The sequence below is a fragment of the Trachurus trachurus genome (assembly GCF_905171665.1).
Source record: "Trachurus trachurus genome assembly, chromosome: 11".
NCBI classification, from domain to species: Eukaryota; Metazoa; Chordata; class Actinopteri; order Carangiformes; family Carangidae; genus Trachurus; species Trachurus trachurus.
Window position 1 is genome coordinate 32,052,292 of NC_139904.1, and position 26,233 is coordinate 32,078,524.

The window sequence follows — 26,233 nt, forward strand, 5'->3', positions numbered from 1 at the left end:
TGATTTTCTGTCTCCCCTCTTTGTCTGCAGCTTGAGTGTCCAAGGCCGGGTCTGCACCGACACACTGCTCCTGTCTGTGGTGGGACTGTACAGGGTGACACATTGTAGTGGTGTGTATATATATTGCCTAGTGACACTGCATGATATCTTTAAAGTAATTAGATGTAAAGTTTGTAGTGCATGTTTGCAGTGCTAGACTTGCTGTCCCCTCTTTCTGTCTTCCACAGCTTCATCTTTCAGCTGGTGAGCACAGCAGACTCGACCTTCTGAGCATAAGGAGACGTTAGTTTGTCACCATCCACATTTTGTTTGTTATTTTGCCTCTCTCCTACACCATATTGCGCCCTCAACATAGATTGATCTGATTGTAATAAAAAGAGATTATTTTTCATACAGTACCCGCTTCTTGTAAGTTGTTCCTGTTCTGGGGAAGTATGGGCCACACAACACAAAGAGAAATCTATTACTAATCAAGGGTTCCTCCTGTCCTTTAATAGGAGGTGGCGTTGTTGACATGTTTTAGTGACTCGGAGGCACTACAATACCTTTGTACATTACATTTTATTTTATTTGCTATACTATTTATTATAGTTTGTTCTTTAGATCTTGCTATTTTATTATGTATAGTTTCTTCTTTATATTCTACTATACTTCTACTATGTTGTTATCATCACTGTATCGTCACTGTGTCTGTGTAATGCTGCTGCTACACTGTAATTTCCCAGCTTGAATCAAAGTATATCTAGGCTATCTATCTATAAATGACTCTGTGATGTGAAAGACATGACTCATAAGGATGAACCCACACAATACCTGACTGTGCAGTCATATGTTTAAATATATTAGTTTTTATTGTGGTGCATTTATCACATTTATCATATGTGATTTATATTTAGTGTGTTTCATGTCAGTGTCACAAACTGTGTTTGGTTGATTAGACCACGCACACACACACACACACACACACACACACACACACACGAATAACGAAATAGCTAGCTAGATAATTTATGACTTTACCTCCAATTCCTGCTGCAGGATTGAAAGTCCATATATGCCACGCTTCTGCAACCAACTTCTGGCCCACAATCTCTGTCTGCACTTGGCGGCTTTTTCCTTTTCAGCGCACAGAAAAGCACCAACAAAAAGCGCGACTTGCCGTTCGTCAGCCATTCTCCGGAACCAACAACAGGAACCAATGTCAATTTGATGTTTACAATCGAGCAATTATAGAGCAGCACAAATCTCAGCGGCATCACAGGGTAATCGTGGTGGAGAGCAATCGTAGAACGACGTGCAATTAGTGGGAGTCTGAGACTGATCTGAGACGTAGGACTGAAGAGGGAAGCTCGTGCAGTTTGAGATGTGAACAGACGAATAGTCGTGCAGTGTAAGCCTGCCTTTAGACGATTTACCCTGATCAGACACATTTTGAAACATAAGAAATTAGTGGAATTAATCATTTTTAATTTGTAAATCACTAATTTGTTTTAAGTTGTGTGCAAGTTATTGCTTTAAGTTATCAGAATCAAATCAATCAAAAATGATTATTACTTTTTACTCAAAAAGGAAAAGTGAACCGCCACCTTACCGTGGTGGAGGGGTTTGAGCACCCGAATGATCCTGGGAGCTATGTTGTCCGGGGCTTAATGCCCCTGGTAGGGTCTCCCAAGGCAAACAGGTCCTAGGTGACGGGTCAGACTAAGAGCGGTTCCAAAACCCCTCATGAGTGGATTTATACCGAGGAAGTTCACGTCGCCCGGATTGGCGTCACCGGGGCCCCACCCTGGAGCCAGGCTCCAGGGTGGCGCCTGGTGGCCGGGTCTCTGCCCACGGGACCCGGCCGGGCCCAGCCCGAAGGAGCAACGTGGGCCCGCCTTCCAGTAGGCCCACCACCCGCAGGAAGGACCATGAGGGGCTGGTGCCGTGTGTTTTGGGTGGCAGGTTGGGGCGGGGGCCCCGGCGACCCATTCCCCGGACAACGACTCTGGCTTTAGGGACATGGAATGTCACCTCGCTGGGGGGGAAAGAGCCTGAGCTCGTGCGGGGGGTTGAGAGGTATCGGCTAGAGATAGTCGGGCTCACCTCCACACACAGCGGGGCTGTCGTGGCTGACACGCCTCTGCGGCATCGCGTGGCAGTCGGGGACAGTGCCTCTGGACTGGCAGACCGGGGTGGTGGTCCCTCTCTTCAAAAAGGGGGACTGGAGGGTGTGTTCCAACTACAGGGGGATCACACTCCTCAGCCTCCCAGGGAAAGTCTATTCCAGGGTGCTGGAGAGGAGAATTCGGCCGATAGTCGAACCTCGGATTCAGGAAGAACAATGCGGTTTCGTCCTGGCCGTGGAACACTGGACCAGCTCTACACTCTCCGTAGGGTGCACGAGGGTGCATGGGAGTTTGCCCAACCAGTCCACATGTGTTTTGTGGACTTGGAGAAGGCTTTCGACCGTGTCCCATGTGGCATCCTGTGGGGGGTGCTCCGAGAGTATGGGGTCGGAGGCCCTCTGCTGAGGGCTGTACGGTCCCTGTATGACCGGAGCAGGAGCTTGGTTCGCATTGCCGACAGTAAGTCAGACCTGTTCCCGGTGCGTGTTGGACTCCGGCAGGGCTGCCCTTTGTCACCGGTTCTGTTCATTATTTTTATGGACAGAATTTCTAGGTGCAGCCCAGGGCCGGAGGGGGTACGGTTCGGGAGCCACTTGATTTCATCTCTGCTTTTTGCAGATGATGTGGTCTTGTTGGCTCCCTCGAGCCAGGACCTTCAGCATGCACTGGGGCGGTTTGCAGCCGAGTATGAAGCAGCTGGGATGAGAATCAGCACCTCTAAGTCCGAGGCCATGGTTCTCGACCGGAAAAAGGTGGCTTGCACCCTCCAGGTCGGGGGAGAGTGCCTGCCTCAGGTGGAGGAGTTTAAGTATCTTGGGGTCTTGTTCACGAGTGAGGGGAGAATGGAGCGCGAGATCGACAGGCGGATCGGTGCAGCGGTCGCAGTAATGCGGTCATTGTATCGGTCCGTCGTGGTGAAGAAGGAGCTGAGCCGAATTGCAAAGCTCTCGATTTACCGGTCGATCTACGTTCCCACCCTCACCTATGGTCATTGACTCTGGGTCATGACCGAAAGAACGGGATCCCGGATACAAGCGGCCGAAATGAGTTTCCTCCGCAGGGTGGCGGGGCGCTCCCTTAGAGATAGGGTGAGGAGCTCTGTCACCCGGGAGGAGCTCGGAGTAGAGCCGCTGCTCCTCCACATCGAGAGGAGCCAGCTGAGGTGGCTCGGGCACCTGTATAGGATGCCCCCTGGACGCCTCCCTCGTGAGGTGTTCCGGGCATGTCCCACCGGGAGGAGGCCCCGAGGAAGACCCAGGACACGCTGGAGTGACTACGTCACTCGGCTGGTTTGGGAACGCCTTGGGGTCCCCCCGGAAGAGCTGGAGGAAGTGTCCGGGGAGAGGGAAGTCTGGGGATCCCTGCTCCGACTGCTGCCCCCGCGACCCGACTCCGGATAAGCGGATGAAAATGGATGGATGGATGGATGGAAAAGTGTTACATAAACCTAACATATTTAACTAAGTAGAACTTTTTTTGGCATACTGATTACACACCACTTACAGTAATCTATTTACTTACATTGAGCATTCAGTTCACCCCGGCCATGATGTTTCATTCAACTTCAGCCACTCGTAACCTTCACTGGTGGGTGTAGCCTACTTTGGGCAGCATGTGCCAAATAGATAGCTATATAACAACAACTATAGACAGAAATCCACAGTGAAACGGATAATTAATGAATTACAGTAAAGTATTTCAGTTTTAAAATATTTTCAGTGTTTGGATACGTTAGGGCTGAGATAAATGGATTGCAATTTGCTATATTAGCAATTTGCTGCAAAATGTAGCCTATTAGAGGATGTGGTAAGTGTAGCATACAAATCCGTCAGCAGATGTCAACCTTGTGCCTGCTGCGTCTTCACATAATACTGTAAGCCATATATGTATATACGTGTGTGTGTGTGTGTGTGTGTGTGTGTGTGTGTGTGTGTGTGTGTGTGTGTGTGTGTGTGTGTGTGTGTGTGTGTGTGTGTGTGTGTGAGGAGTAGGAGTCACACAGCTGCTGAGTGGATGCAGCACCTCCATGCTGCTGAGCCACAGGTGGATGCAGCAGGACCTGGTCTAAAGAGTGGGCAGAGAAGCGGATCACAGCAGGCTGTGGAGGATCTCGTGGTGCAGAATGGCGCTGGGGCACAGGGCAGGTGTGTTTCAGCATTAACAACCACTACTGCGTTGCCTAGCAACGTGTAGCGTCTTCTCTGTGTGCTCGTCGGCTGCAGTCTCTGTGGAGTTGTTGTTTACCTCTACTTTTTCCTGCATCTTTTAATATTATTGCTACATAGAGTCTATAGACAATCCATAAGTGTTGGATTAGACTACATTAGATTAATCTCTTTCTACTCTTTAGTGCAATATAGGCCTATGTTTTATCAGCTTGTTACCCCTCCTCTTTTCTAAACGATCTAACCAAGTGACATAGCCTACATGTGCACTCTCTGTGGTGGTCCTGGCCAATCCACATCACCATCTGATCCATACTCTCATTTTGATGTGAGAACAGGCTGCCAACATCCCTCAGGTTTTTATTTTTTATTTTTTTACAAGGTTTGTTTTTATGTTTAACCTTGCAGTTTTGTGCTGTTTTGTGAGCAATGGTCTGTAGAGCTTGACTTCAGGCAATGTCCTTCACACCGGCTGATCAGTCACTGGCCGTGCCAAGTAAAACAAAACTGCTTGCATGAATAGCAATTTCTGCATGGCAGTATTTTTTTTCAGGGCCATGACCTTCTCATTCCATGAAATCTGTAACTTTTCAACTTTGAAAAGTTAAAATTTAAACTATATTTAATTGCTATTTTTTTAACTAGCCAGGAATCAAAGAAAGTTTAAAATAACAAGAAATTATGTTGTGCCATATCAGGCTGTGGAATTTTATATTTTATTACAGTTTTAATGTTTTCCTAATCTTGTCAACCCTGTTACCGACAAACTTTACAATATACAGTATTTCTAATTAGAAATTATTGAGATTATTTTCTATATATGGTCTATATAGTTTGAATTATAATGTCAACAGTTGAAAGTCAATTTTTTTTTAACATTTTTATCAAATTAATGACAACAACAGGGTTGAGGTTATGGTAACAGGGTTGACAAGAGTAATAGATGACAGGACACAGATTCTATTGTCTGCACTGCAAAGGTAACAGGGTTGACAGTAACAGGGTTGACTATTTCAAGCTAATTTGCTCATTGCTAGCTGAAATAAATGCTAGCTAAAGTGCAAGCTATGTAGGCTACTTTACCTGTAGATAAGGTAGGTAGCTAATTACCTGTAGATATTGATTATATTATGAGAAATAGAAAATTATTTAGATCTATATGTTAAAAAGTGGTAACAGGGTTGACGTTGTATGCTCAAACCTTGAAAAAACGTCAAAAATAGCGCAACAGAGATGAGAGAAAGTTACTTGTCACTGAGCTGTTAGCATCCTGGGTCAGAGATGATGCAAACTCCTGTCAATCATGTAAAATCTGGAATGTTCCATTATTTTTTTAGGGTTTTTTGGTTAGGGTAACAGGGTTGACATAAAATCAGGGGACACCGATAAATTGGTAAATATTTATAATAATTAATATATTATTACCAAAAACACTGTTTTACAATAAGATCATACTTAAAACAATATGTAAATATGAACATTTTAACATTTTGCCAACATTTTACAAATTAAAAGTCCTGTTGACGTACAACAACAACAGTGAGGGACAGGCCAAAAACCTCACCCTCATCAGCATAAAAGTCATTTTAATTATTTTAAATTATATTTAATTGACTTTAATTTGATGTTATAGTAAGGAGAGAAGACATGGTAATGTTATATTTTTAAATTACATATTAATTTGTTGTTATCGTAATTTTATGACTGATTACTTCTTGGGGACACAAAAGTTACCGATTTCATGGAATGACAGTTAAGAGCAGTTAATATGCTGCTGATTATCTTGGTCTGAGCTCACTTTCTCCTAGAGTACAGCTATAAACAAGGTCAGTGATAGTTTTTGTTTCATGACCTTTAAAGGTCATGAAACCTTTAAAGCTACATTGTGTAGGAATTCCTCCCATCTAGCATTTCGGTTGTATATCACAAGCAACTTAATCGTAATTTTCATGCTGCATTCACGTGAAATTGGGCAGACGGCAGACGGACGACAGCCGCTGCACGTAACGGCATAAACAAGCCTCTATGTAAACAAGTGGTCCGTCAGCACGAGGCAAAACGATACACGTGACAATATGTTGTCATGGAGATGTGGTATTGTTTACCTGACCCACGTTTTACCGGCTTTCTCTGGACTTCTGTGACTAAAATGACATCTGGTTTGTTAGCGACGGCCGTCTGCCCGACTGCACGTGAATGCAGCATCAGTGTAACGCTCCATTCGTCCTCACTGCGTTACCACGGTGACTTTTCACAGACGCCACCTCGACCTGAGCCGACAGCTCCGGTGTCTCCGCTAGTGATGTGTCGGTCATTAAAGATCCGGCTCTAAGAGCCGGCTCTTTGAAGTGAGGAGCCGTTTTAGTTTTTTTTTTCCCTCTGCTTGTTGTAGTGAAAGCCACAGGTCGACGGGGGAGGGGGGGGTAAAAACGAATAATCAACCAGCACATCCAGCACGAGCCTGTGGCATCTCTCTCGCTCTCTCTCTCTCTCCCCATCTGACAGTCTGACCGTCCGACGGAGGGGGGGGGGGGGGGGGGGGGGGGGGGGGGGGGGGGGCATTTAAATAAGCAGTAAGCAGTTCAAAGGCAGAGTGTAGATTGTGCAAGGTGAAAATCTCAAATGGAGCCACTTGGGAGCCGAAAGAGCCGGCTCTTTTTAGTGAGCCGAGCCAAAAGAACTGGCTCTCCAAAAAGAGCCGAAATTCCCATCACTAGTCTCCGCTGAGTTTCCGTGGTTACCTACCGTCACACTGCCACTGAAGGTAAAAACATGGAGACACCACATGGCAGCCAGCACCGAGCTTACCCACTCCATGTAGATATGAATGATATGAAGAGCTAATTCAGAGCTGAAAGGAACCCTTCAGTTTGTTGATGGGGGGGATTACTGATGAATGAAAAACAGACTTTTGAACCAAATAATCGATTTTCCTGAAGAGATAACTGGAGAAGTTACACAATGTCCCTTTAATTCATGAAGGTTAGATCTTTTGCAGGGTGCATCTGTGGGAGAAAGACTAGCCACTCATTGGTCACAAAGTAAAGTTTTTGTTGTTTTTGTTTTTTTTGGCTAAGGTACTGGACAAATGACTTGCATTGAGATGAGAACCTAGAGACGAATAGACCTGTTATAAAATGAGGGAAAAAGGTGATGAGAGATGTGAGTGTTAGGAACAACCAAGTCATACAAGCTTTTCCCCCTGGGATATTGTGATGAAGTTCATGTTTTCATGCTACACTTACATGTCAACTCTTCAACCCTCCCCTCCATGTACAGTAGTTCCGCTTCCACCTAATTCCACCATGCAGATCTATGTAAATTCAGGTGTGAGCTCACCTAAAACAGGTTGAGGACATATCTGAGGTGTGATCAGTCAGACCGCCCTCTTGTTTCAGGTCACCTGCCCTTCCCTTGTGTGTCACCAGTCTGCCTGCCTTGATTATTCCTGATTGTCTCCAGCTGTTCCTCATTACCCGTGTGTGTGTGTGTGTGTGTGTGTGTGTGTGTGTGTGTGTGTGTGTGTGTGTGTGTGTGTGTGTGTGTGTGTGTGTGTGTGTGTGTGTGTGTGTGTGTGTGTGTGTGTGTGTGTGTGTCTCCCTTTGTCCTGTGCCGTAATGTTTGATCGTTGGTTCACCCCAGCCGTCCTATCGACCACACCCATAGTTGTACTGCGCTTTCTTGTCTCCTTGCCTGTTTGCCGTTTTGCCTCACTGCCTCAGTGTTTTTTGTTTCTCTCCTTTGGAGTGGTTTTTTTGTTGTTAAAGGTCCCATATTATACTCTTTTTAATCAATTTCACTCAGCTGTCAGACGTCCAACTAAACTGTATTCGAAATGTGTTGCCCCAAACTGATCTGTGGTCCTGAATGTCAGCTGTCTAAAAGTCGCTCAAATGAGCTCTGCTGAGAACAAGCTGTTTCTGTGCCTGCACCTTTAAATGTTAATGAGCTCCGTCTGTCACAGCCTTGCCTGCCCCTCTCAGCCAATCAGGGGCCTAGTAAGGCGGGTCTTGGCGTGGCCATAGTAGGAAAGATTCTGCCTCAGGGACAGGATGTGGCTAACGGTAGCATGGGCTAATGTTTATGGATGTATCACTATGGCCAGAGCGATTGATATAACAGCTTGGCGACAGCTCTTGACGTTGCCGCCAGTGCGGTCTCGTGGTTCATGTAGTCCCAAACTAGGCTTGAAACAACGTTCAAAACACACACAGCCAGTATCACAACTAAGCATAAAGTCCGTTAGCTTAATGCTAACGTATAATGTAAAACCTCATAGACGGGCTAACAGAAATTAGCATCGGCTGTCGCCGTTTCGCAGCAAACGAACAGCCATAGAAGCTGCTAAAACCCTGTTTTAATTCTGGCTTTAGCACTCTTAACACGTCACAGTTTCATGCGAGAAAGTTTAATCCAGAGTCTGTGGTCAGTTTGCTCCGATGTCTGTCCTGGGAGAAGTGCAGAGTCTGTGTGAGCCCCGACCGGGGACCGTGGCAGCGGCTGTCACAGCAGCAGCCGCTCTACTGAGCTGATCTGCCGGCACGGAGCCAAGTAACGTATCCGCACGCTTTTAGAGGTTTACCGCTGGCTGGTTAAATTCTGTTTAGGAGATTAATGCTGGTCTCATTGATGAAATTTTACAACTGTGGCAGTGGCATTAGTTTGAGAATGAAAAGTGAGGAGGAGCTGGGTACTGAAATCACCACATTTACGTAAATAAAGGGGAGGGGGGCGACAGCGGAAAAGCGACCAGACTCATTTTAAAACATTTATTGATTGAAATGCGGTGATATCTGATGACTTTGGCGCTCGTTTGTGCAGCCAACAACAGAGCAACAGCTTCTTCCAGGTCGTACATTCGCCATTGTTCTAACCAGAGCTATGTTAACAAGCAGGAAAAAAATGGCACGGTTTAGAAAATTTCTTCAGGCGTGGCAAACCTTTACCTGGGGCGGTGCCACCAACCTAGGGGGTGGCGTCGAGTCTGTCGGTGACGTCACCAACAGACTATCTTCAACTGGCCTGTTTAAGCACACATTTTCTAAAGACAGAGAAAGCAAAAAAGAGAGAGGATGAACTTTTTTCATACCAGGGGGGATTGTAGACAGGCCGGGGATGCATATTATTGATAGAAAACCGCTCTAAAGTGTATTTTGCATAATATGGGACCTTTAAATAAAACTGGCTTCTGCCTTTTGCCACTCTGCACCTGTGTCCTCTTTCCAGTCCAGACCTGACAACGGCTACAGAAAAAAACACAAACAAAGGCCTCAATAAAGGACTGCCTACGCTGCTTACGTTTTCTGCTGGGTAGCCTATAATTGGTCACAACACAGCCTTATAATAAACCTATATCTCTATATCTCTCTTGCTATTTTTTCCTCTCTCTCCAGTCTGCCTGATTGGCTAAATACTGTCATGCATTCTGTTGATTTGTAACAGGGAAGTGACATCTGATGAGATGGAATTTGTAGAGATCCGTTTTAGAGTCAGGTGAGCTGACAGGTGGCAAGCCAAGGGCTGAGGATTTAAGTTACTGCCAGTGCACTAACAGGTAAGCCATCATTATTCACTATTTTTATTTTCTTATTTTTTATAGTTTTTATCCTGTTGTCTAGCAATACAGTAAACTGTCAAGTTTACAGTTACTTGGTAAACAGACAAGTCAGAGGTTTTTTCTTTCCTTTAATAGAATAAGCTATATTTTAAAACAGTATTTTAATACATTTATTGAATGATCAAAGCTGTATATCATGGCTATAATCTTTGTTACAGATGTAATGAAATACTCTTGTACTATTCTAATAATGCTGATTCTAAGCCTTAACACCACATTTTCATTTACTTTTATTTGATTCCTTCTTTCTTAGATGATCATTGTTAACGTTATTGTTCCCTGTAGAAGCAATGTTCTATATTTACATTTAGGCTACTGTACAGTACAATTTGAATGGTGTTTGAATATGTTGAAGAGAACAGGAGAACGACTCAGCTGTTGAAGTTGAAATCTTTTCTCTTGGCTCCCAGCAACTCTTAAGCTTGGTGTGGTGACACTGCTAACTGCTGACACAACAAGTCCAGCCTGAGTTTCTAGTTTCATGTTCTGCTGTAAATTTGATATCAACTCACCTGTACCTGTTGTTGTTGGTTGTATCCACAGATCAGATCACATTTCTTCTCCATTCAAACTGCCAAGATGCTTGTTGGAATGAATAAACTCAGGGCTGTCACATTCCTGCTGTCCATCGCTGCAGTCACCCTGTTTATCAGCCACTTGTGGAATGTGTCTGTATTTTCCCTTGGCTCTGATGAGTCAAGTGTTTGTTCGTGTCCCAAGTGTTTAACAGACGGTGATCCCTGGTTTACTGAACTTATCACCTCATCTCCTAAGCCCTTTCTGTCAGGAAAAAGTGCAATCTCAGAGGAAGATTTCATTTGGTGGAAGGTAAATGTCAACTTATCTTTTAAGACACAGCAAAAATCTGGTCTGGAGACAGATTGAGTGTCCTTTAGCAAGAACTATAGCCTACCTATTCTCTGCCCTCATTTTCTTCATCAGTTTGAATCAGTTTATTCCACAGAACAACTAATTACCATCATTATTATTCATTAAAAATGAAATTTAAGAGTAAACGTAGGTGTTGTAACACCTGTGAAAGTGTCACACACAACTGAATAAAGAGTCAACAAAAAAATTCCAGCCATAACCATTAGCCCATGGTAGCATTGATAGCAAATCAGAGCAATGTTTGTAATTCACTTTTTTATTAGTTTTCAACAAGAAAATACATACATACATACATACATACCACAAGTCTAAACCAAGCCCAAACAGAGCTTCTACAAAAAACAAAGACAAAGAAACGTACAGAGGGAGTCCAACAGTATACCTACACCTATACAAATACAAATGCAGACTGGTGGAGTTAGCCTAATTGGTGCAACCCACCATTGTATCAAGATGCTGCAGTATAAGAGCCCCTTATTTTCATTTATAACTTTTCCTTGTCTCGCAGCCTATAACTAAGTCGTTCATAGGAAGCAATCTTGAACATCTTGTCGAACCATTCCTTCACCTGTATAACTTCTTTAGTTTTTCCAGTGTCGCAACACTACCCTGCATCCAGTAATAAGCTGTTCTAGACCATACCATCTGGTGGACAGTTAGTTCCCTTTGGTAACACACCTAATAGACAAAGCAGCGGTTGTTGTACCAGAGTAGAGGACATCACAGTGTTAATAAATCAGATAATCTTAGACCATAGTAAGTCTATCATGGGGCATGAGTACAACATACAAAAGTAGTCTACCACGAAAAGTGTCACATCTCCAATACAAGCCAGAATTTCTAAGTCCTAACCGTGCCATTTTACATGGGGTCCAATAAGTTCTATTAATAATTTCATAACTAATCAAACGGGTCTGCAGTTCCCTCAGTACTTAAACCATGATTCAATAATTTGTCCCCATGTATGCTCCAGATATCTCTTCCTCTACAGAGCAATCTTAACCAGTGAAAAATAGCAAGATTTTCATATCAGCAACCAATTACTGTAGCTAACATTATCATGCCTAACTTTTTCTGGTCCCTGAATATCAGGTCACTATAACATAATGTAGCAATTATGTTTCTTGAACACCATGATTTCTTCACTGGAGGAAACTCTGGAAGTTCCCTTTCCTCTGAATGCTGTGTACTGAACTGTGCAGACACTGTGTGGTTTCAGACATGGGACAGTGATTACAACACACATAGTGTGGGTGTGACTTTGTTCTCTTCTCAGGACTCCATTACATGCAAATAGACATTTTTTTTGCTTTGTTTATTGTACTTTTAACAGTTCCTTGAGGCTGTTTCTTGTTAAAGGGATAGTTCAACATTTTGGCAAATTGGCCCATTGCCATAATCCCTATAGTCATAGCAGTAGGTTCGTTACCTTTAATTGTCGGTGCAAGCTATTTTTAGAACAGCGGAGCAGAGCTGCGAGCTGCTCAGAGCTACGCTACGGAGGCTAATGGGATTTCTTGGTTTTCCTCATCAAACTCATCAAATACACAATCCAACAACTCCAAAACGCTCTGGTGGACAAGTTGTGAGCTGCACATTCACCACACTATGAGATAATAATGGAATGTTCGAGACAGAGTTGTTTTAGAGGGAAATGCAGGGACTGCTTTCTGAAAAACTGTCCCTGAAGGCAACGCGCATCTGCGGTTTTGCATGAATTTCCCTCTAACACAACTCTTGTCTGGTAACGTGTTATTATCTCATAGCGTGGTGAATGTGCAGTAGGCTTGGGCGGTATCCAAATTTTGATACCGTCAAACTTCCTCCACATTTTACCACGGTACCGTGACTAATTAAAAATGATGACGTAAGTGGCATTACCAAACATTGGCTTGTGTCTTCACCAATCAGAAACTGAATACTAGGGCTGAGCATTAGCAGACCAAAATCTCATTGGTCGATTGGTCAGGAAAAAAAAAAAAAAAAACATTTGGAGCCCTGTCTCGTCAAAATTAAGTCAAAATCAATATGACGAACTGTATATGAAAGGCTATAGGGCTTTTATTTTGAAGGGCCAGATACAGGAAGTCATCATGACACGCACTTGCAGTGTTGCCAACTTGGCGACTTTGTCGCTAAATCTGGCGACTTTCCAACCCCTCTTGGTGACTTTTTTTGTCAAAAGCGACTAGCGACAAATCTAGCGACTTTTTCCCGTGATATTACAAACGTTTCTGGACCTGAAATCACGTTATCACAGCTGTTTTCAACGAGCAGCGGCGCTGCCGCGGGCACTCACAGGTAGTCAGCCTACACACAGTAGTGTCACGGAGCTGCCTCCGCTGCATTCAGGGACGCACTGCTCCACGCCACAGACATAAAGAGCGCCGCTGGCCGCCGCCGCCGGCACACCCCCCCCCCTGAGATAATGACGTCATTTAGCGACTTTTAGCGACTTTTACGACAGCCAATAGCGACTTTGCTTACTGAGGAGTTGGCAACACTGCGCACTTGCTGTCAGTTTTTTTTTTGTTTTTACAAGACACGGCAGGTCCGGTCCCTTTTTTTTTTTTTTCTTGTCAAGAGCGACTTTTTCCGATGTTGTTCCAGACGTTTCTGGTTTGGAGACGTATCACTGGTGTTTTCAACGATTAGCGGGACCCGTCCCACAGGCTCACCGGCGGTCAGTCTCACAGTGTCACGGAGCAGAGACATGATAGTCCCCGCTGCAGTCAGAGTCCCGCACCGCTCCACGCCGCGGACCCCCCACCCCACCTGCCGCAGCTCAGTCACTCACCCACCCTCATCTACTGTGTTTATTGGTGATAAACGGGCATAACGGTAAAACCCGACCGACTTGTTGAAACTAATCAAGTTCATAAACTGTGTGCAGAGCGATCTGGCTGTGTGATGTGTGTGTGAGTGAGAGTGACTATGGCGGAACGTGTCCGACGGGGAAGCGGAGAGGGGGGGTGTAAAAGTAGGCTAAAACATATTAAACTAACTGAAAATTCAACCACACATAAGTGCTACTGGACATATAATCAATTTTAGACATTAAATTACTTTTATTTAATATTTAATCCTTATCTCCTATATAAGTGCATCACATTTTTTCATGACGGTATTGAAATTGATACCGTTGCTATTTTTAAACACCTGCAGTATAAAGTATTACCCTAATACCGCCCAAGCCTAATGTGCAGGTCACAACTTGTCCACCAGAGCGTTGTGGAGTTGTTGGATTGTGTATTTGATGAGTTTGATGAGGGAAACCAAGAAATCCCATTAGCCGTAGCTCTGAGCAGCTCGTGGCTCTGCTCCGCCGTTCTAAAAACAGCTTGCACCGAGAGTTAAAGCAGAAGTAAGCGATCCAGTGGTTTTGGCTAACTTCCTGTCAGCAGATGGAGTTAGCAGTCCCCGCCCTCGTCCCTACGTCACCACATTCACGCACATCCCTTGGCTGCACACACAGAGAGGACCGCCCCTTTATGCCGTTCTCTCTCCTCATTGGATAAAGGTTGTAGGATACAAGGAAAGTTTTCTCCTCGGCTCAGAGCAGAGCAGAGTGACTGACAGACCCATGTTTCAGACCAAACACTCTATAGAAGTGATTGCTGTCGGAAGATAGAACTATTTAAGACTTATATTAACACAAACATTCCGCTTACTTCTGCTTTAAAGGTAACAAACCTCATGCAATGACTATAGCGGTTATGGCAGTGGGCCAATTTGCCAAAATGTTAAATTATCCCTTTAAGACTGATTCTAAAAATGACTGTCGACACACCGATGACACATTAGTAACAAAGAATTGTGGTCAGTGTAACCCTCAGTAACAAAGTGTTTTCTGAGTGCTTCACAATATAATGCTGTAACAGTGCTAATGTTCTTAATGTTCTGCCTGTTATGTGTGTCAGCGCATTTACAGAGAAAGCTACAACTTCAGTTACTACAATGCAACAGTGAAAAGCTTGTTTGAGACGTTCCCACCCACTCCAGCTGTTGTAGAAGGCAGCCCTGAACGCTGCAGGACTTGTGCTGTGGTGGGCAACTCTGCTAATCTGAAGAGATCACATTATGGACCTCTGATAGATTACCATGACATCATAATAAGGTAAAGCTTCAGAATTATAGAAATGTGCACGTGTTTGTCATTGAATGATAACAACATTAATGCCTTTAAAAAATGTATAGTGTGAGTGATGTTGTTGCCAAATTCAGATAAATGTTCCTGTGAAGTTTAACAGAAACATCTAAAATCCAGTCATCTTTTTTTTCTGCCAATACAAAACATGAGCATCATTTCCATTGAATGTAACTCTCAGTCACCATATAACTGACCTGTAATGGCATGATATTAAATATGTCCTCCCTTGTATTATTCAGAATGAACCGTGGGCCTACCAAAGGTTATGAAGCAGATGTTGGGAGCAGAACAACTCATCATGTGATGTATCCAGAAAGCGCTGTTCGTTTGAACAGCACCACTCATCTAGTGCTGTTTCCATTCAAGATTAAGGATTTACTATGGCTTCTCCAGAAATTCAATCAAGGGTGAGTATTCTAGGCTCTCTACTACTACTACTACTACTACTACTACTCTCTCTATTGTGTCCCCCAATTGGGGGACTTTAAGACATGCAAAACAATCACAGAGCCACCACTGCACAATTATGAAAGAATATAGTCATATTATATGTCCACTGCCACTGCCACGGTCGGGGCTCACACAGACTCTGCACTTCTCCCAGAACAAACATCGGAGCAAATTCCCCAGCGTTATAAACTGATCACAGACTCTGGATTAAACGGTGACGTGTTAACAGCGCTAAAGCCAGAATTAAAACAGTTTTTAGCAGCTTTACTGGCTGTAAACTGCATGCTAATTTCTGTTAGCCCGTCTATGGTGTTTTACATTATACGTTAGCATTAAGCTAGCAGACTTTATATGCAATTAGTTGTGACACTGGCTGTGTGTGTTTTGAACGTTGTTTCAAACTATGTGGGTTTGGTTGAACATCTTTGATGCTTAAATATATGGGTGATTCTTCAATTAAGGGAGTTTTTCTGTCCCCAGGGTGAATTTTCAAGAAAAAAATGTTTTTTTAGAAAAAACAATTATTTGTTAAGGTTAGGTTGTAGTAGCTATGAAAAAAATAACTGTGTCTCAATGATGACATTTTAATACTTTTTCAGTGTGTTGAAAATTCAAATGTGCAAGAATTTCACTGTTTTGGGCTTGTCCCCAACCCAGACTTTTTGACATCCCCTCTATACAGTGGCGGCTGGTGGTCAAATTAGTTGGGTGGGCTAATAAATAAATTATACCCATTAAATGGTTAACACAGCTAAAAGTTAGGGTTATCCCATCTCACAAAAGTATAGCAACTAACTAGGCCTACACACTGCATTAAGTAGGCTAAGGGTCTAGTCCAAAAAAAAACGCACGCACACGCACGCACACACACACACACGCACGCATGCACACACACCCGACGATATTGCTCAATTAAAAAAAAAAAAAAAGACGATATATGCAGCTCATATCGACGGCCTTTCTGGTCTGTTATTGCCATGTCATTCAAGTCTGGTGCTCCCAGTGAGTTTAGAAACTAGATTCTCCACTTCGTTCATGTTAGCAAAGACAGTTTAGAGCAGTAAAGTATGCTAATGCTACCTGTGATGCTAGCGCCTAGCGCCGCTGTTTCTGTCTTCTCCCTCCCACAACAACACAACTTTTCCTCCGGTTCCTGTCATTGGTCTGAAAACAGCGGTGTTGGGCTAAATGAAATTAGCCCCAATGACAAGTAAACCAAGGGGGCGGGACATGACGACTGTCAATCATTGACCCTGCGTCAGCCCGCTGCTGATTGGTCAGAACCGATCGGCCTGTGGGCTGAATGAAGTTAGCCCCAACAGTCGGTGAATGGCGAGGGCGGGACCTGGCAACTGTCAATCATCCACAGTCGGAAAATGAATGAGAGCAGACTCGGTGAGCTGGGGCTGATTAAAATGAGCCCATTTAGAGATATCCTGTGTTTTTCTTGAAACTATTTAATATTGTTGCCAGTTCCGCTTTTACTAAGACTTAAAACAATCTTTTGTATGTTATTTAGAGAATATAATATAGGCTATATATAATATTTTTTCCTCATCTTTTGTTGTGTAATGCAGGGAGGGCTTAGCCCCACTAGCCCATTGATACCAGCCGTCACTGCCTCTATAATAAGGCAATAAAAAGTGCTAAAATCAAGCGTAGCGTTAGTTCTGGCAGGCCATGACGTCAAGCTCTTAAAGCAGAAGTAAGTGATATATTTGTGTTAATATAAGTCTTAAATAGTTCTTCCGACAGCAATCACTTACATAGAGTGTTTGGACCGAAACACGGGTCTGTCAGTCACTCTGCTCTGCTCTGAGCCGAGGAGAAAACATTTATCGTATCCTACAGTTTTTATCCAATGAGGAGAGAGAACGGCATGCAGGGCTGTGTGTGCAGCCAAGGGACGCCGTGAATGTGGTGACGTAGGGACGAGGACTGTTATGGTGCGTTCAAGGAAACTCGTAACTCGTGTTTTTCCGACCTGTGAAGTCATACCAGTTCGATCTGGTACGAGTTCACGGGTCGGAAGTTACGAGTGGCCGTTATAGTGACTTTCACAGGTAAAACAGGTCGGAAAAACACGAGTGGGTTGCCTGAAACGCTACAAAGTCGTAAGTTGTGACTTGAAGCTGTAATTTACGGTTTCAAAAGCCTGCCTGGAACGCAGCATTAGCCAAAACGACCGGATCGCTTACTTCTGCTTTAATCAGCACAGCGTAACTGTCTTCACCTGTGCAGATCAGCTGATGGCTCAGCTGACTCCCCGTGGCTGCTTCCTATTGGGGAACTGCATTCAGAGCGCGCTCTTTAAACTGCTCTAGCCCGACGTCACCTCCCTTGCTGCTGCTGCTTCCTCTGCCGGCTTTTTTGCAACCCACCTCCACCCCAGCTCCTCCTGTCATTGTATACATGTTGGTTGCTCTGCTCTGTCTGGGTTTTCTTTGCTGCTGCGCTCCCTGCTTATGCCGTTCATGATGGCTCGTGAAGGGCAGGGAGGTGCTCTTCCTGCCTCAGGCTTTCCACGCGAGCGCGTGGAAGAGCAGGGGGTCCCAGAACAGTACCATACCGCCAAATAAAACTTGTGCAAGTAAATAAATATTATTTTGACATAGTGGTCCTGACAGAATTCATTTAAATTTTACTTTGCATTTCCTCATAACAACTTAAAAAGACATTTTTCAAATTCATATAGTTTATATTTGTTCAATTTGCAATTTATTTATAGTTAAATATCGCTGTCCCTCATACATCTGTCATTACCATCACACTCAACATTTTAGAGATCAATTAAGCTTTTACAAACAGTTACTTACATTGTTGCATGCAAATTAGATGCTCCAAAGGAACATTCCAAGACATGAGGCATAACCCAGATTTTTTGATGCCCACATGTGTAATTAATTTGATGTTTTGTATATCCTGATCTGAGAGTATGTTTATTAGGCGTCATTACCAAACAGGTTACTATTTGAGTATTTTATTCATTACTAAGAAATGTAACTTTATTTACATATATTCAGTGTACATTGTATGCTAGCTAACCAGTTAGCTTAGTAAGTCTAAAATATAGCCAACATTTTCAGCAAAAAGTCAAAATTGTCATTACCATCACATGTCATTACCATCACACAAGTGACTGTGATGGTAATGACAATCAGTGACGGTAATGACAATTTATGGGTTTATTACCTTATAACTAGAATATATTATCTTAATTTACTATTTACTAGCCTACATTATGATACATAATTGAAAAGTGACCAACAGTAATTTACATTTTTATTTTTTAAGATGTCAACATGGCCCCAGCTTAATGAAACGGTCAATACGGTTCATATAATAATGGTTCATACAGTTATCTATCAATTTATCTACGCGTGCACTTCAATGTTTCATCTTTTTATAACAATCTTCAACTATTTCTCACTATTTCTCCTCCTTCTCACATGCTCTACTTTAATATATTCCCAGCCATTGCTTCAGCTATGTTAGCACTGGTTCATCAGTTTTCTTTACTGTTGGGTTTGCTGCATATTTCAACTCTTCAAACTTTTCAACTGTTACACGTAAACATGCAGGATTTCAACATTTTCTTAAACATTTTTTAAATTTCTACTGCTTTTAGCCCTTTATTCAGCATTGCTTCATTTGGCATTGCTTTAGCAATGGCCTTCAGCTACTTTCAGCATTCACACGGATTTCCTGCTGGAAAGGCTTTCTTTTTCTAGTTACATAAGCAATGCAAAGCAATGTGGTAGTTTACCAAGTAATACATTTTAATGGAAGGTTAAGTGTTTAATTGTTTTGTCTTTATTGTTTTTGAAAAGTAGTTTTTCTTTAATCTTTTGTTTGTTGTGAAAAACAATAACAAAAAAACACTAGTGTTAATTGTTATGTCATTACCAAAACGTGTTATCATTACGGGAATACATTGTCATTACCATCACAATACATTTTTTGATAAAAAAAAATGTGACTTTTTGTCAAGATGGATTTTACCTCAATCATTGTAGTAATGTTTAAAAGTCTAAATTTGAATTTTCTGAAAGAATATACATTATATTACACAATATTTCATTGTTGAGAAAAGGCAATATATTAAAAAGTTAGAGAGAAATAGCTGTTAAAATGTATTTTAAATGTATTTACGAATATTTAAAACATGATTTTAAAGAGCATGTTTTGTACTTACTGGAATGATTGTGAAAACTTTGCTTGTCAAATCATTTTGTATTAAAATCAGTGTTTTGTTTTTGTGATGGTAATGACATTTTGCTGTGACCACTTTGAAAAAAGCATCATTATATCAAAATTATCATGAAGTGCAATCAAAGCTATGCTAAGATCTTTGTTCCAGACCAATTGATAGACCTTTTGAAATAGAAAAAACTGAGATTAAAGAATTTTTTTTTTCAAAATTCCAAAAGTCAGAAGTGCCCCTAATTGAAGAATCACCCATATATTGTCGCTTAATATATTGCTTTACTCCTCTTTCTATGTGCCATTTTTACTGTAGGACAGGCTAGAACACCGTTTGTTTACTATGGTCACTTCCGTCCCTCCCACACAGTCCTTTATGTGTTACTACCTTAGGAACTCTCAAGTAACTTTTTTGATTTTGACCGGTTTGACCGGTTTGAACAGCCGTAGACAGCGCAGACCGTAGGCATTTTCCTATTCTTTTCCTGCTGGCAAAACACTTCCTGCCCTCCATCTGCAGTCGTGACGTTCCGCGTGAGGTCATCTGAAAACCACCTATGGCCACGCCAAGACCCACCCCACTAGGCCTCCGATTGGCTTATCACGATGCCCTCTACTCTGCTGGTTGGGTTTAGGCATGAAGAAGGGAGTGGTTAAGGTTAGGGTAAGATGCATGTGTCTCTGTTTACACCGGCACCACCGGGATTACGGCAGCCAATCAGCGCTGAGCGACGAGCGACTGACGGCCAGAGAGTTGGGATTTCTCATCTCGAGCGACAGAGCAAAAAAACGCTCCGTCGCTGTCGCTCCGAGCCCCAGCGTTTTTTCGCCTGGGTGATTAAACGCTCCATCGCTGGTTTGCATTGACTTAACATGTAAACTCGTCGCTCGTTCGAAAAACAAAAGGTCCGGTGTGAACGCAGCTTTAGAAGTTGAGAGAAGTTCAACTTTATGTAAATGAGGAGCGTCGCCGCGGCGGCGGAAGCCAGTTGCAGACCGGGAGTCTCACAGCGGGAGAAATTGAGAGTGCCTGAGTGGACACATCTTCCTCGCTGCTCGGAAGTCCCGCCCCTTTCCCCGCCGGCCACTAGAGCTGGCAGCCAGTGAATAGAGCGTTGAGGGCGTCTGCTGCCCGTGCTGCTGACGCTCCTGACGCTTTTGGTGTGAACGCAGCATTAGCCTTGCAGAGGCAGCCAATCAGAGGCGGAGCAAGGCGGGTCTTGGCGTGGCCATACTGGGAAAAAAAGTATTGCGGCCCGGAATGAACTTCTTATTTAGTCCCAATTGATTCTTTTTCAGTTAGTTTATGCAAATTGTGTGAAAATAAAGATTAAACAATGGTTTATAGTGGCAGGTGGTTCCAAGCTGTGCCAAAAATGGACATTTTGGAAAACTCGCCTGAATATTTTGTAGTAAAATCTCAATAATTTTGTCCTGCTTCAATTAATCAGAATCAACCACTGCAGAGACAATGTTCATATGTTGTACAATGATTTTATAGAGAGTTTTAGCTATGTTAGCATTATTCTAAAGGACACTCATCAAAAATATGATTTTTTAGGCGAATATTAATTTTATTTAAGTTTTTTCTGTGTGTCATCTTCATTTACTCTTCACCAGTAACACATATACTGAAATTTACACATCTCAGCAATTTCTCAATTTTTTCCCTTTACTATGACACCAAAAGTATTCAAATAGACCTTGTGGTTGCAGAGATATACTCATTTTATTATGGATATGCAATTTTAGAGAAAAGGCATAAAAAATAAGCTTGGTTTTTATTAATGTAATTTTTTTTTTTTTAAACAGAAGTCCATGCATATATTTTATTTTATTACTTATCACCCAGTTATGAGAAGTGTTAGCAGAGTAGCTTGGTTTTCATGTTTAGTGTGATGACGCTGACTGTAGCATGTGCCTGCCTGTGCTAGGTGTATAATTAGCATTCTGGGTTTTAATGTCATGATTGCAAAACAATACTTAATGTGTACTTAATTCCACTTTATTCTAAATGAATGCTCCCTCCAACAGAAAAAATACTGCTGCCAATTCAAACCCTAACAAGGATCTGGTGAGTATTTAATAGTATTTTATATTTGAACTTGAATGTCTTGCATTGTAGATAGCCTATAAAACAGAAGGTATTGTGCATTCATGGTAAAAATGAATGGTTGATAAGTGTCAGAATGAGGGCTGATTCTGCTTCATAACAGGTGATGATCCTCAGTCCAGCTTTCATGAAATACGTTCATGAAAGCTGGCTCGAGAAGAAAGGCGGATATCCATCCACTGGCTTTCTGACTGTGGCTCTCAGCATGTACATGTGTGATGAGGTAGGTTCAACACTGACTGACAGTTGGTGACAATACAATGTCCCAGTAAAGTTAAAGAGGAGGAAGAAGTAAAAAGAAATGCATTCATGAAGTGTCTGATGCACTACGTGCTTATCTGTGCATCTGTGCATTGGCAGTGACAGATAAACAGCTACTAACTGGTACTGTCACTTCACACCTATTGAAGTGGAAAAGAACAGCTCAGTCACAGAAAAAGCACAGGTGTACCTAACAAGATGAACTGAGCCGTGCCAGTCACGCTCTCTCTCTCCCTCACACACACACACACACACACACACACACACACACACACACACACACACACACACACACACAGACCACAGTCAGTGTTAATTAGTGAGTAATTATATAGGCTACACCTGTGTCAGCTGCTCTAGTCCACAATGAAAGGCTGTTTCATCCCAACTGTTGGAGTCATGTGTAAAATACAATCCTCCTCCAGTATGTTATCTCTCTGGTCATTGTTTGGTTAGAGATGTGTGTCATCTACTGTATTTGAGAGAGACTCACCAGAAAGACATTAACAAAAAACATTATTATTATTATTATTATTATTATTATTATAACCTTTATTTAACCAGGTTTGTCCCATTGAGATCCAAGATCTCTTTTGCAAGAGAGGCCTGGCCAAGAATGACAGCACATAGTTTCAACACATAGTCACATTAATTAAAAACATAAAACAAACAAACAAAATTGAATTTTTTAAAAATTAGTTAAAATAATTTACAAGATTAGTCAAACATTTGCACTCAATTAAAACATTTGCACTCCTGAAGCCTGGATGTGATGGAATTTATCATGGACTTGAATACATTCAGAGATACCAGACTTTGGAGTTTGAGCTCTGACTGCAAACTGTTCCATGTACTCGGAGCAGAGAATCTAAAAGCTTTCTTCCCCATTAAAGGGACATTGTGTAACTTCTCCTGTTATCTAGTCACTAAAATCGATTATTTCATTCAAAAGTATGTTTTCATTAATCAGTAATCACCCCCATCAACAAACTGAACAAAACTCAGCGGAGACACCGGAGCTGTCGGCTCAGGTGGAGGTGGCGCCTGTGAAAAGTCACCGCGGTAACGCAGTGAGGAGGAATGAGGAGGAATATATTAACACAAACATTCCGCTTACTTCTGCTTTAACGAGAAATTTCCAAACAAAAAAAATAATGGGGCTGGGAACTTGTTCTTCGATCCACCCATTCCATTCCTGGGACATGTGAGCCTTGTCTGGTGAAGGCACAGTCTTCCGAAAACCATAGATGGGAGGAGGGAAACAAACACACCATTAACTCTTTCGCGACCACACTAATTCCTCAGCACATCCGCTCAGGACCACATGTTTTTGGCTATTTGTTTACCTTTTTCTCACGTCGAACCGAACTCTGTACATCACCTAGAAACAAACGGTCTTCACTTGGTTGAAGAATGACTTTACAACGTGCTCCTCGAAAAAACGCCGAGTTTTTCCGCCGTTTCGTTCGTGAGTACGAAGTAGAAGAAGAGAGCTGGGTTTCTCCAAAAACGGAGCTCCCGCTCTAGTTTCAGAGAAAAACGCACTTTTGTGTCAAGTGGCAATCGGCTAATTTTACCGCTACTCTGCAGTGTGGCATGTCTCCCAAATCATTTATACAGCTAAATAAATATGGTTACACCCCGCCTTTCCGACAATAGACTTCCATTCATCGTAATAGCGGGGTTTTCTATTTTTTCTAAAGACCCCGCTACTCCGAAAAGGCTATTGGGGAAACCCCCAGCGCGCAGTGCGCATTGATCCTTTTTTTCTTTTTGGGGTCAAACGGATCATGTTCATAATTAACTGCAAAACAAGCAAATACTTCATATTAATGACATATAATGTTCATTATGCTTCTAGCCTGTCTAGCCTCTACCTGGTCTTTTTACTAAACTTAACCAACTCCTTTCTTCATTGCCTAAACCCAACCAAAGCATCTCCCTCAGTCAGCTGTCAGCACGAGCGGCGGCTGCAGCAGCCTCGCGCCCCTGTGAGCTCAAGCCGGGTTCAGCCGCGCTCGAGTGGAGCAGGGGGGGAGAAAAAAAGTGTATTTCTTTTACTGTGTGGAGATCTCTAACAACGGAGTCGGGGAGAAAGCAAGTGGGACAAATCTGCCCAGTCCCTGAGCAGCGCACGTTTCACAGACAAGCCTCAACACAGAGTGTAAACAACGTCACGCGGTTCAGCACCTTGGACAGCTGCGGGGTGGGGGGGGGGGGGGGGGGGGGCGGTCACAGCCCCCGCTGCAGAGCGCCCGCTCCGCTGCACCGTGAAAACAGCCGTGATAACGGGCTTTCAGATCCGAGTCTCCAAACCAGAAACGTTTGTAACAGCACCGGAAAAAGTCGCCAGATTTGTCGTCGGTCGCTTTTGTCAAAAGAGGGTTTGGAAAGTCGCCAGATTCAGCGAGAAAGTGGCAACACTGTAGCCGACAGCCGCACAGCGCTGCACGCTGTCCCCAGAGCAGCATTCAAGGAGAACGATTACTCAAACAAAACCAAGATCACACAGTTTATAAAAAACATTATGTTTTGATTGTAGTTTAAAACAGTTTTACATATCAGAGGACTACCATATTCACACACAGGGTACCTCAGAGTGTCTATTATCCTAATCTGTAAAAAAAAACGGTTTTGACGAGTTAACTCGTCGATGGTCGTGAACGTTCGGCAGGCTGTGACGAGTTTACTCGTCAATGGTCGTGAAAGAGTTAATGACATCAATGTAGCCTGAAGCTACCCAAGGACCCATGGAACTCAGACAGCGGCAACACAATGAAAATCACATGACAAGAATCGTGTGGGTGAAAATCTGAGCTTAACATGATTAACTATAAGAGGGGAAACGGCTAACGCCCGGCTCTGTCAGTGACCAAGACAAAACAATATCTGGTTTATTTAATCAGTACTTGTTGGTGTTAAAGGACTGTTCACTCAACCTGTTTCAAAATAGAATGCTAAGCGATACACAGTGTCTCCTTTCTCTGGCCTGATATTACTGCTACCGATCTTCTTATTCAGCTTTTAGCAGGAAAGGGAACGTTTGAAAATAAGTGCTGAACAGGTTTTGCTACTCTGCTACTTTGTGTACTACATAGTTGAAAGTCTACACACATCTTTTGTTTTAAATGAGCAGGCTACGAAAACCTATAAATGTCAAAAACAATACCTTAAATTCTAGGTTTAATGTTTGTTTTCTCAGATCAGTGTCTTTGGGTTTGGTGCCGACAGTGATGGAAACTGGGGTCATTATTTTGAAGTACTCCACAACAAAAACCTGAGAACTGGACCTCATCCTGGAACACATGAATATAAAGTCATTGAGGAACTTCACAAGACAAAGAAAATCCATTTTTATAAAGGATCGTAATTTTTGCCTTTCTCTTTCTGTTAATTGCATTAATATGAGCAACATCATGTTTTGATTTCCTTCATATCTCAACATTGTTTTTGTCAGAAGGTTTTGTGTTCTATTAACTGCAATGGCAAATACATTTTGTTTAAATTGTACAAAAATATTTAGAGACAACATATGTTCAGAAATTTTTATTTAATAGGATTAACCCCTTGAGAGGAAACCTCTCGTTTTCGAGGGGGTCCCGAAATACATTACAAACAAAAATAAAGGGACAAAACACAATCAACAATCTACAAACATACAACAACAAAGACAACAGACATCAACGCAAACATAAAGAAATGAGTAAAAGAATAAGCACAACCTCTCGATGGCCGCAAATGGCCATAGCAGAAGCCTAGAACTAAAAAAAAAAAAAAAAAAGTATAATAATAACATAATATTGCAAATTGAAATTACAGTGTGTTACAAATAACAGGCTATTGATATAACATCATCTGAAACATGTGCAATTTAACTCAAAATAAGAAGACAAAGAAGATTTAAACCTATGAAAATAAGTCAATGAACGTATGTTTAACTGAAGATTATTCCAGTCTGATGGCGCTTTAAACATAAATGCTCTTTTACCAATTGTTTGATTCACTGTAGGAATAAGGAAAAATTACTGAGATTGCCGTAATTGATATGTTGTGGAATATGGAATCAGAAATTGTTGTAAATAAGCAGGAAAATTGCAATGTATGCATTTGAAAATGAACTGTAACCAGTGATTATGTCTTCTTATACTGAGTGAGGGCCATTTGAGTGTATTATACATGATGCAGTGATGAGTGTAAAAAGAACAACCAAGAGCAAATCTACAAAGACTGTTATATATTGTGTTGAGGGGTAGAAGATTGGTTTTGGATGCATTT

At 42.4% G+C, this 26,233-nt stretch overlaps 1 protein-coding gene across 1 annotated transcript; it reads left to right on the plus strand.

Moving 5' to 3' along the window:
* Nucleotides 1–1,725: 1,725 nt before the first annotated feature.
* Nucleotides 1,726–25,328, plus strand: LOC310993262 (CMP-N-acetylneuraminate-beta-galactosamide-alpha-2,3-sialyltransferase 1-like; the record flags this gene model as incomplete). The annotated part of the gene is made up of 5 exons (XM_083981576.1): nucleotides 1,726–1,883; nucleotides 14,713–14,898; nucleotides 15,171–15,252; nucleotides 21,801–21,920; nucleotides 25,161–25,328. The coding sequence occupies 5 exons, from the start codon at nucleotides 1,726–1,728 to the stop codon at nucleotides 25,326–25,328; spliced, it is 714 nt and encodes a 237-aa protein (XP_083837702.1).
* Between the last annotated feature and the right edge of the window lie 905 nt (nucleotides 25,329–26,233).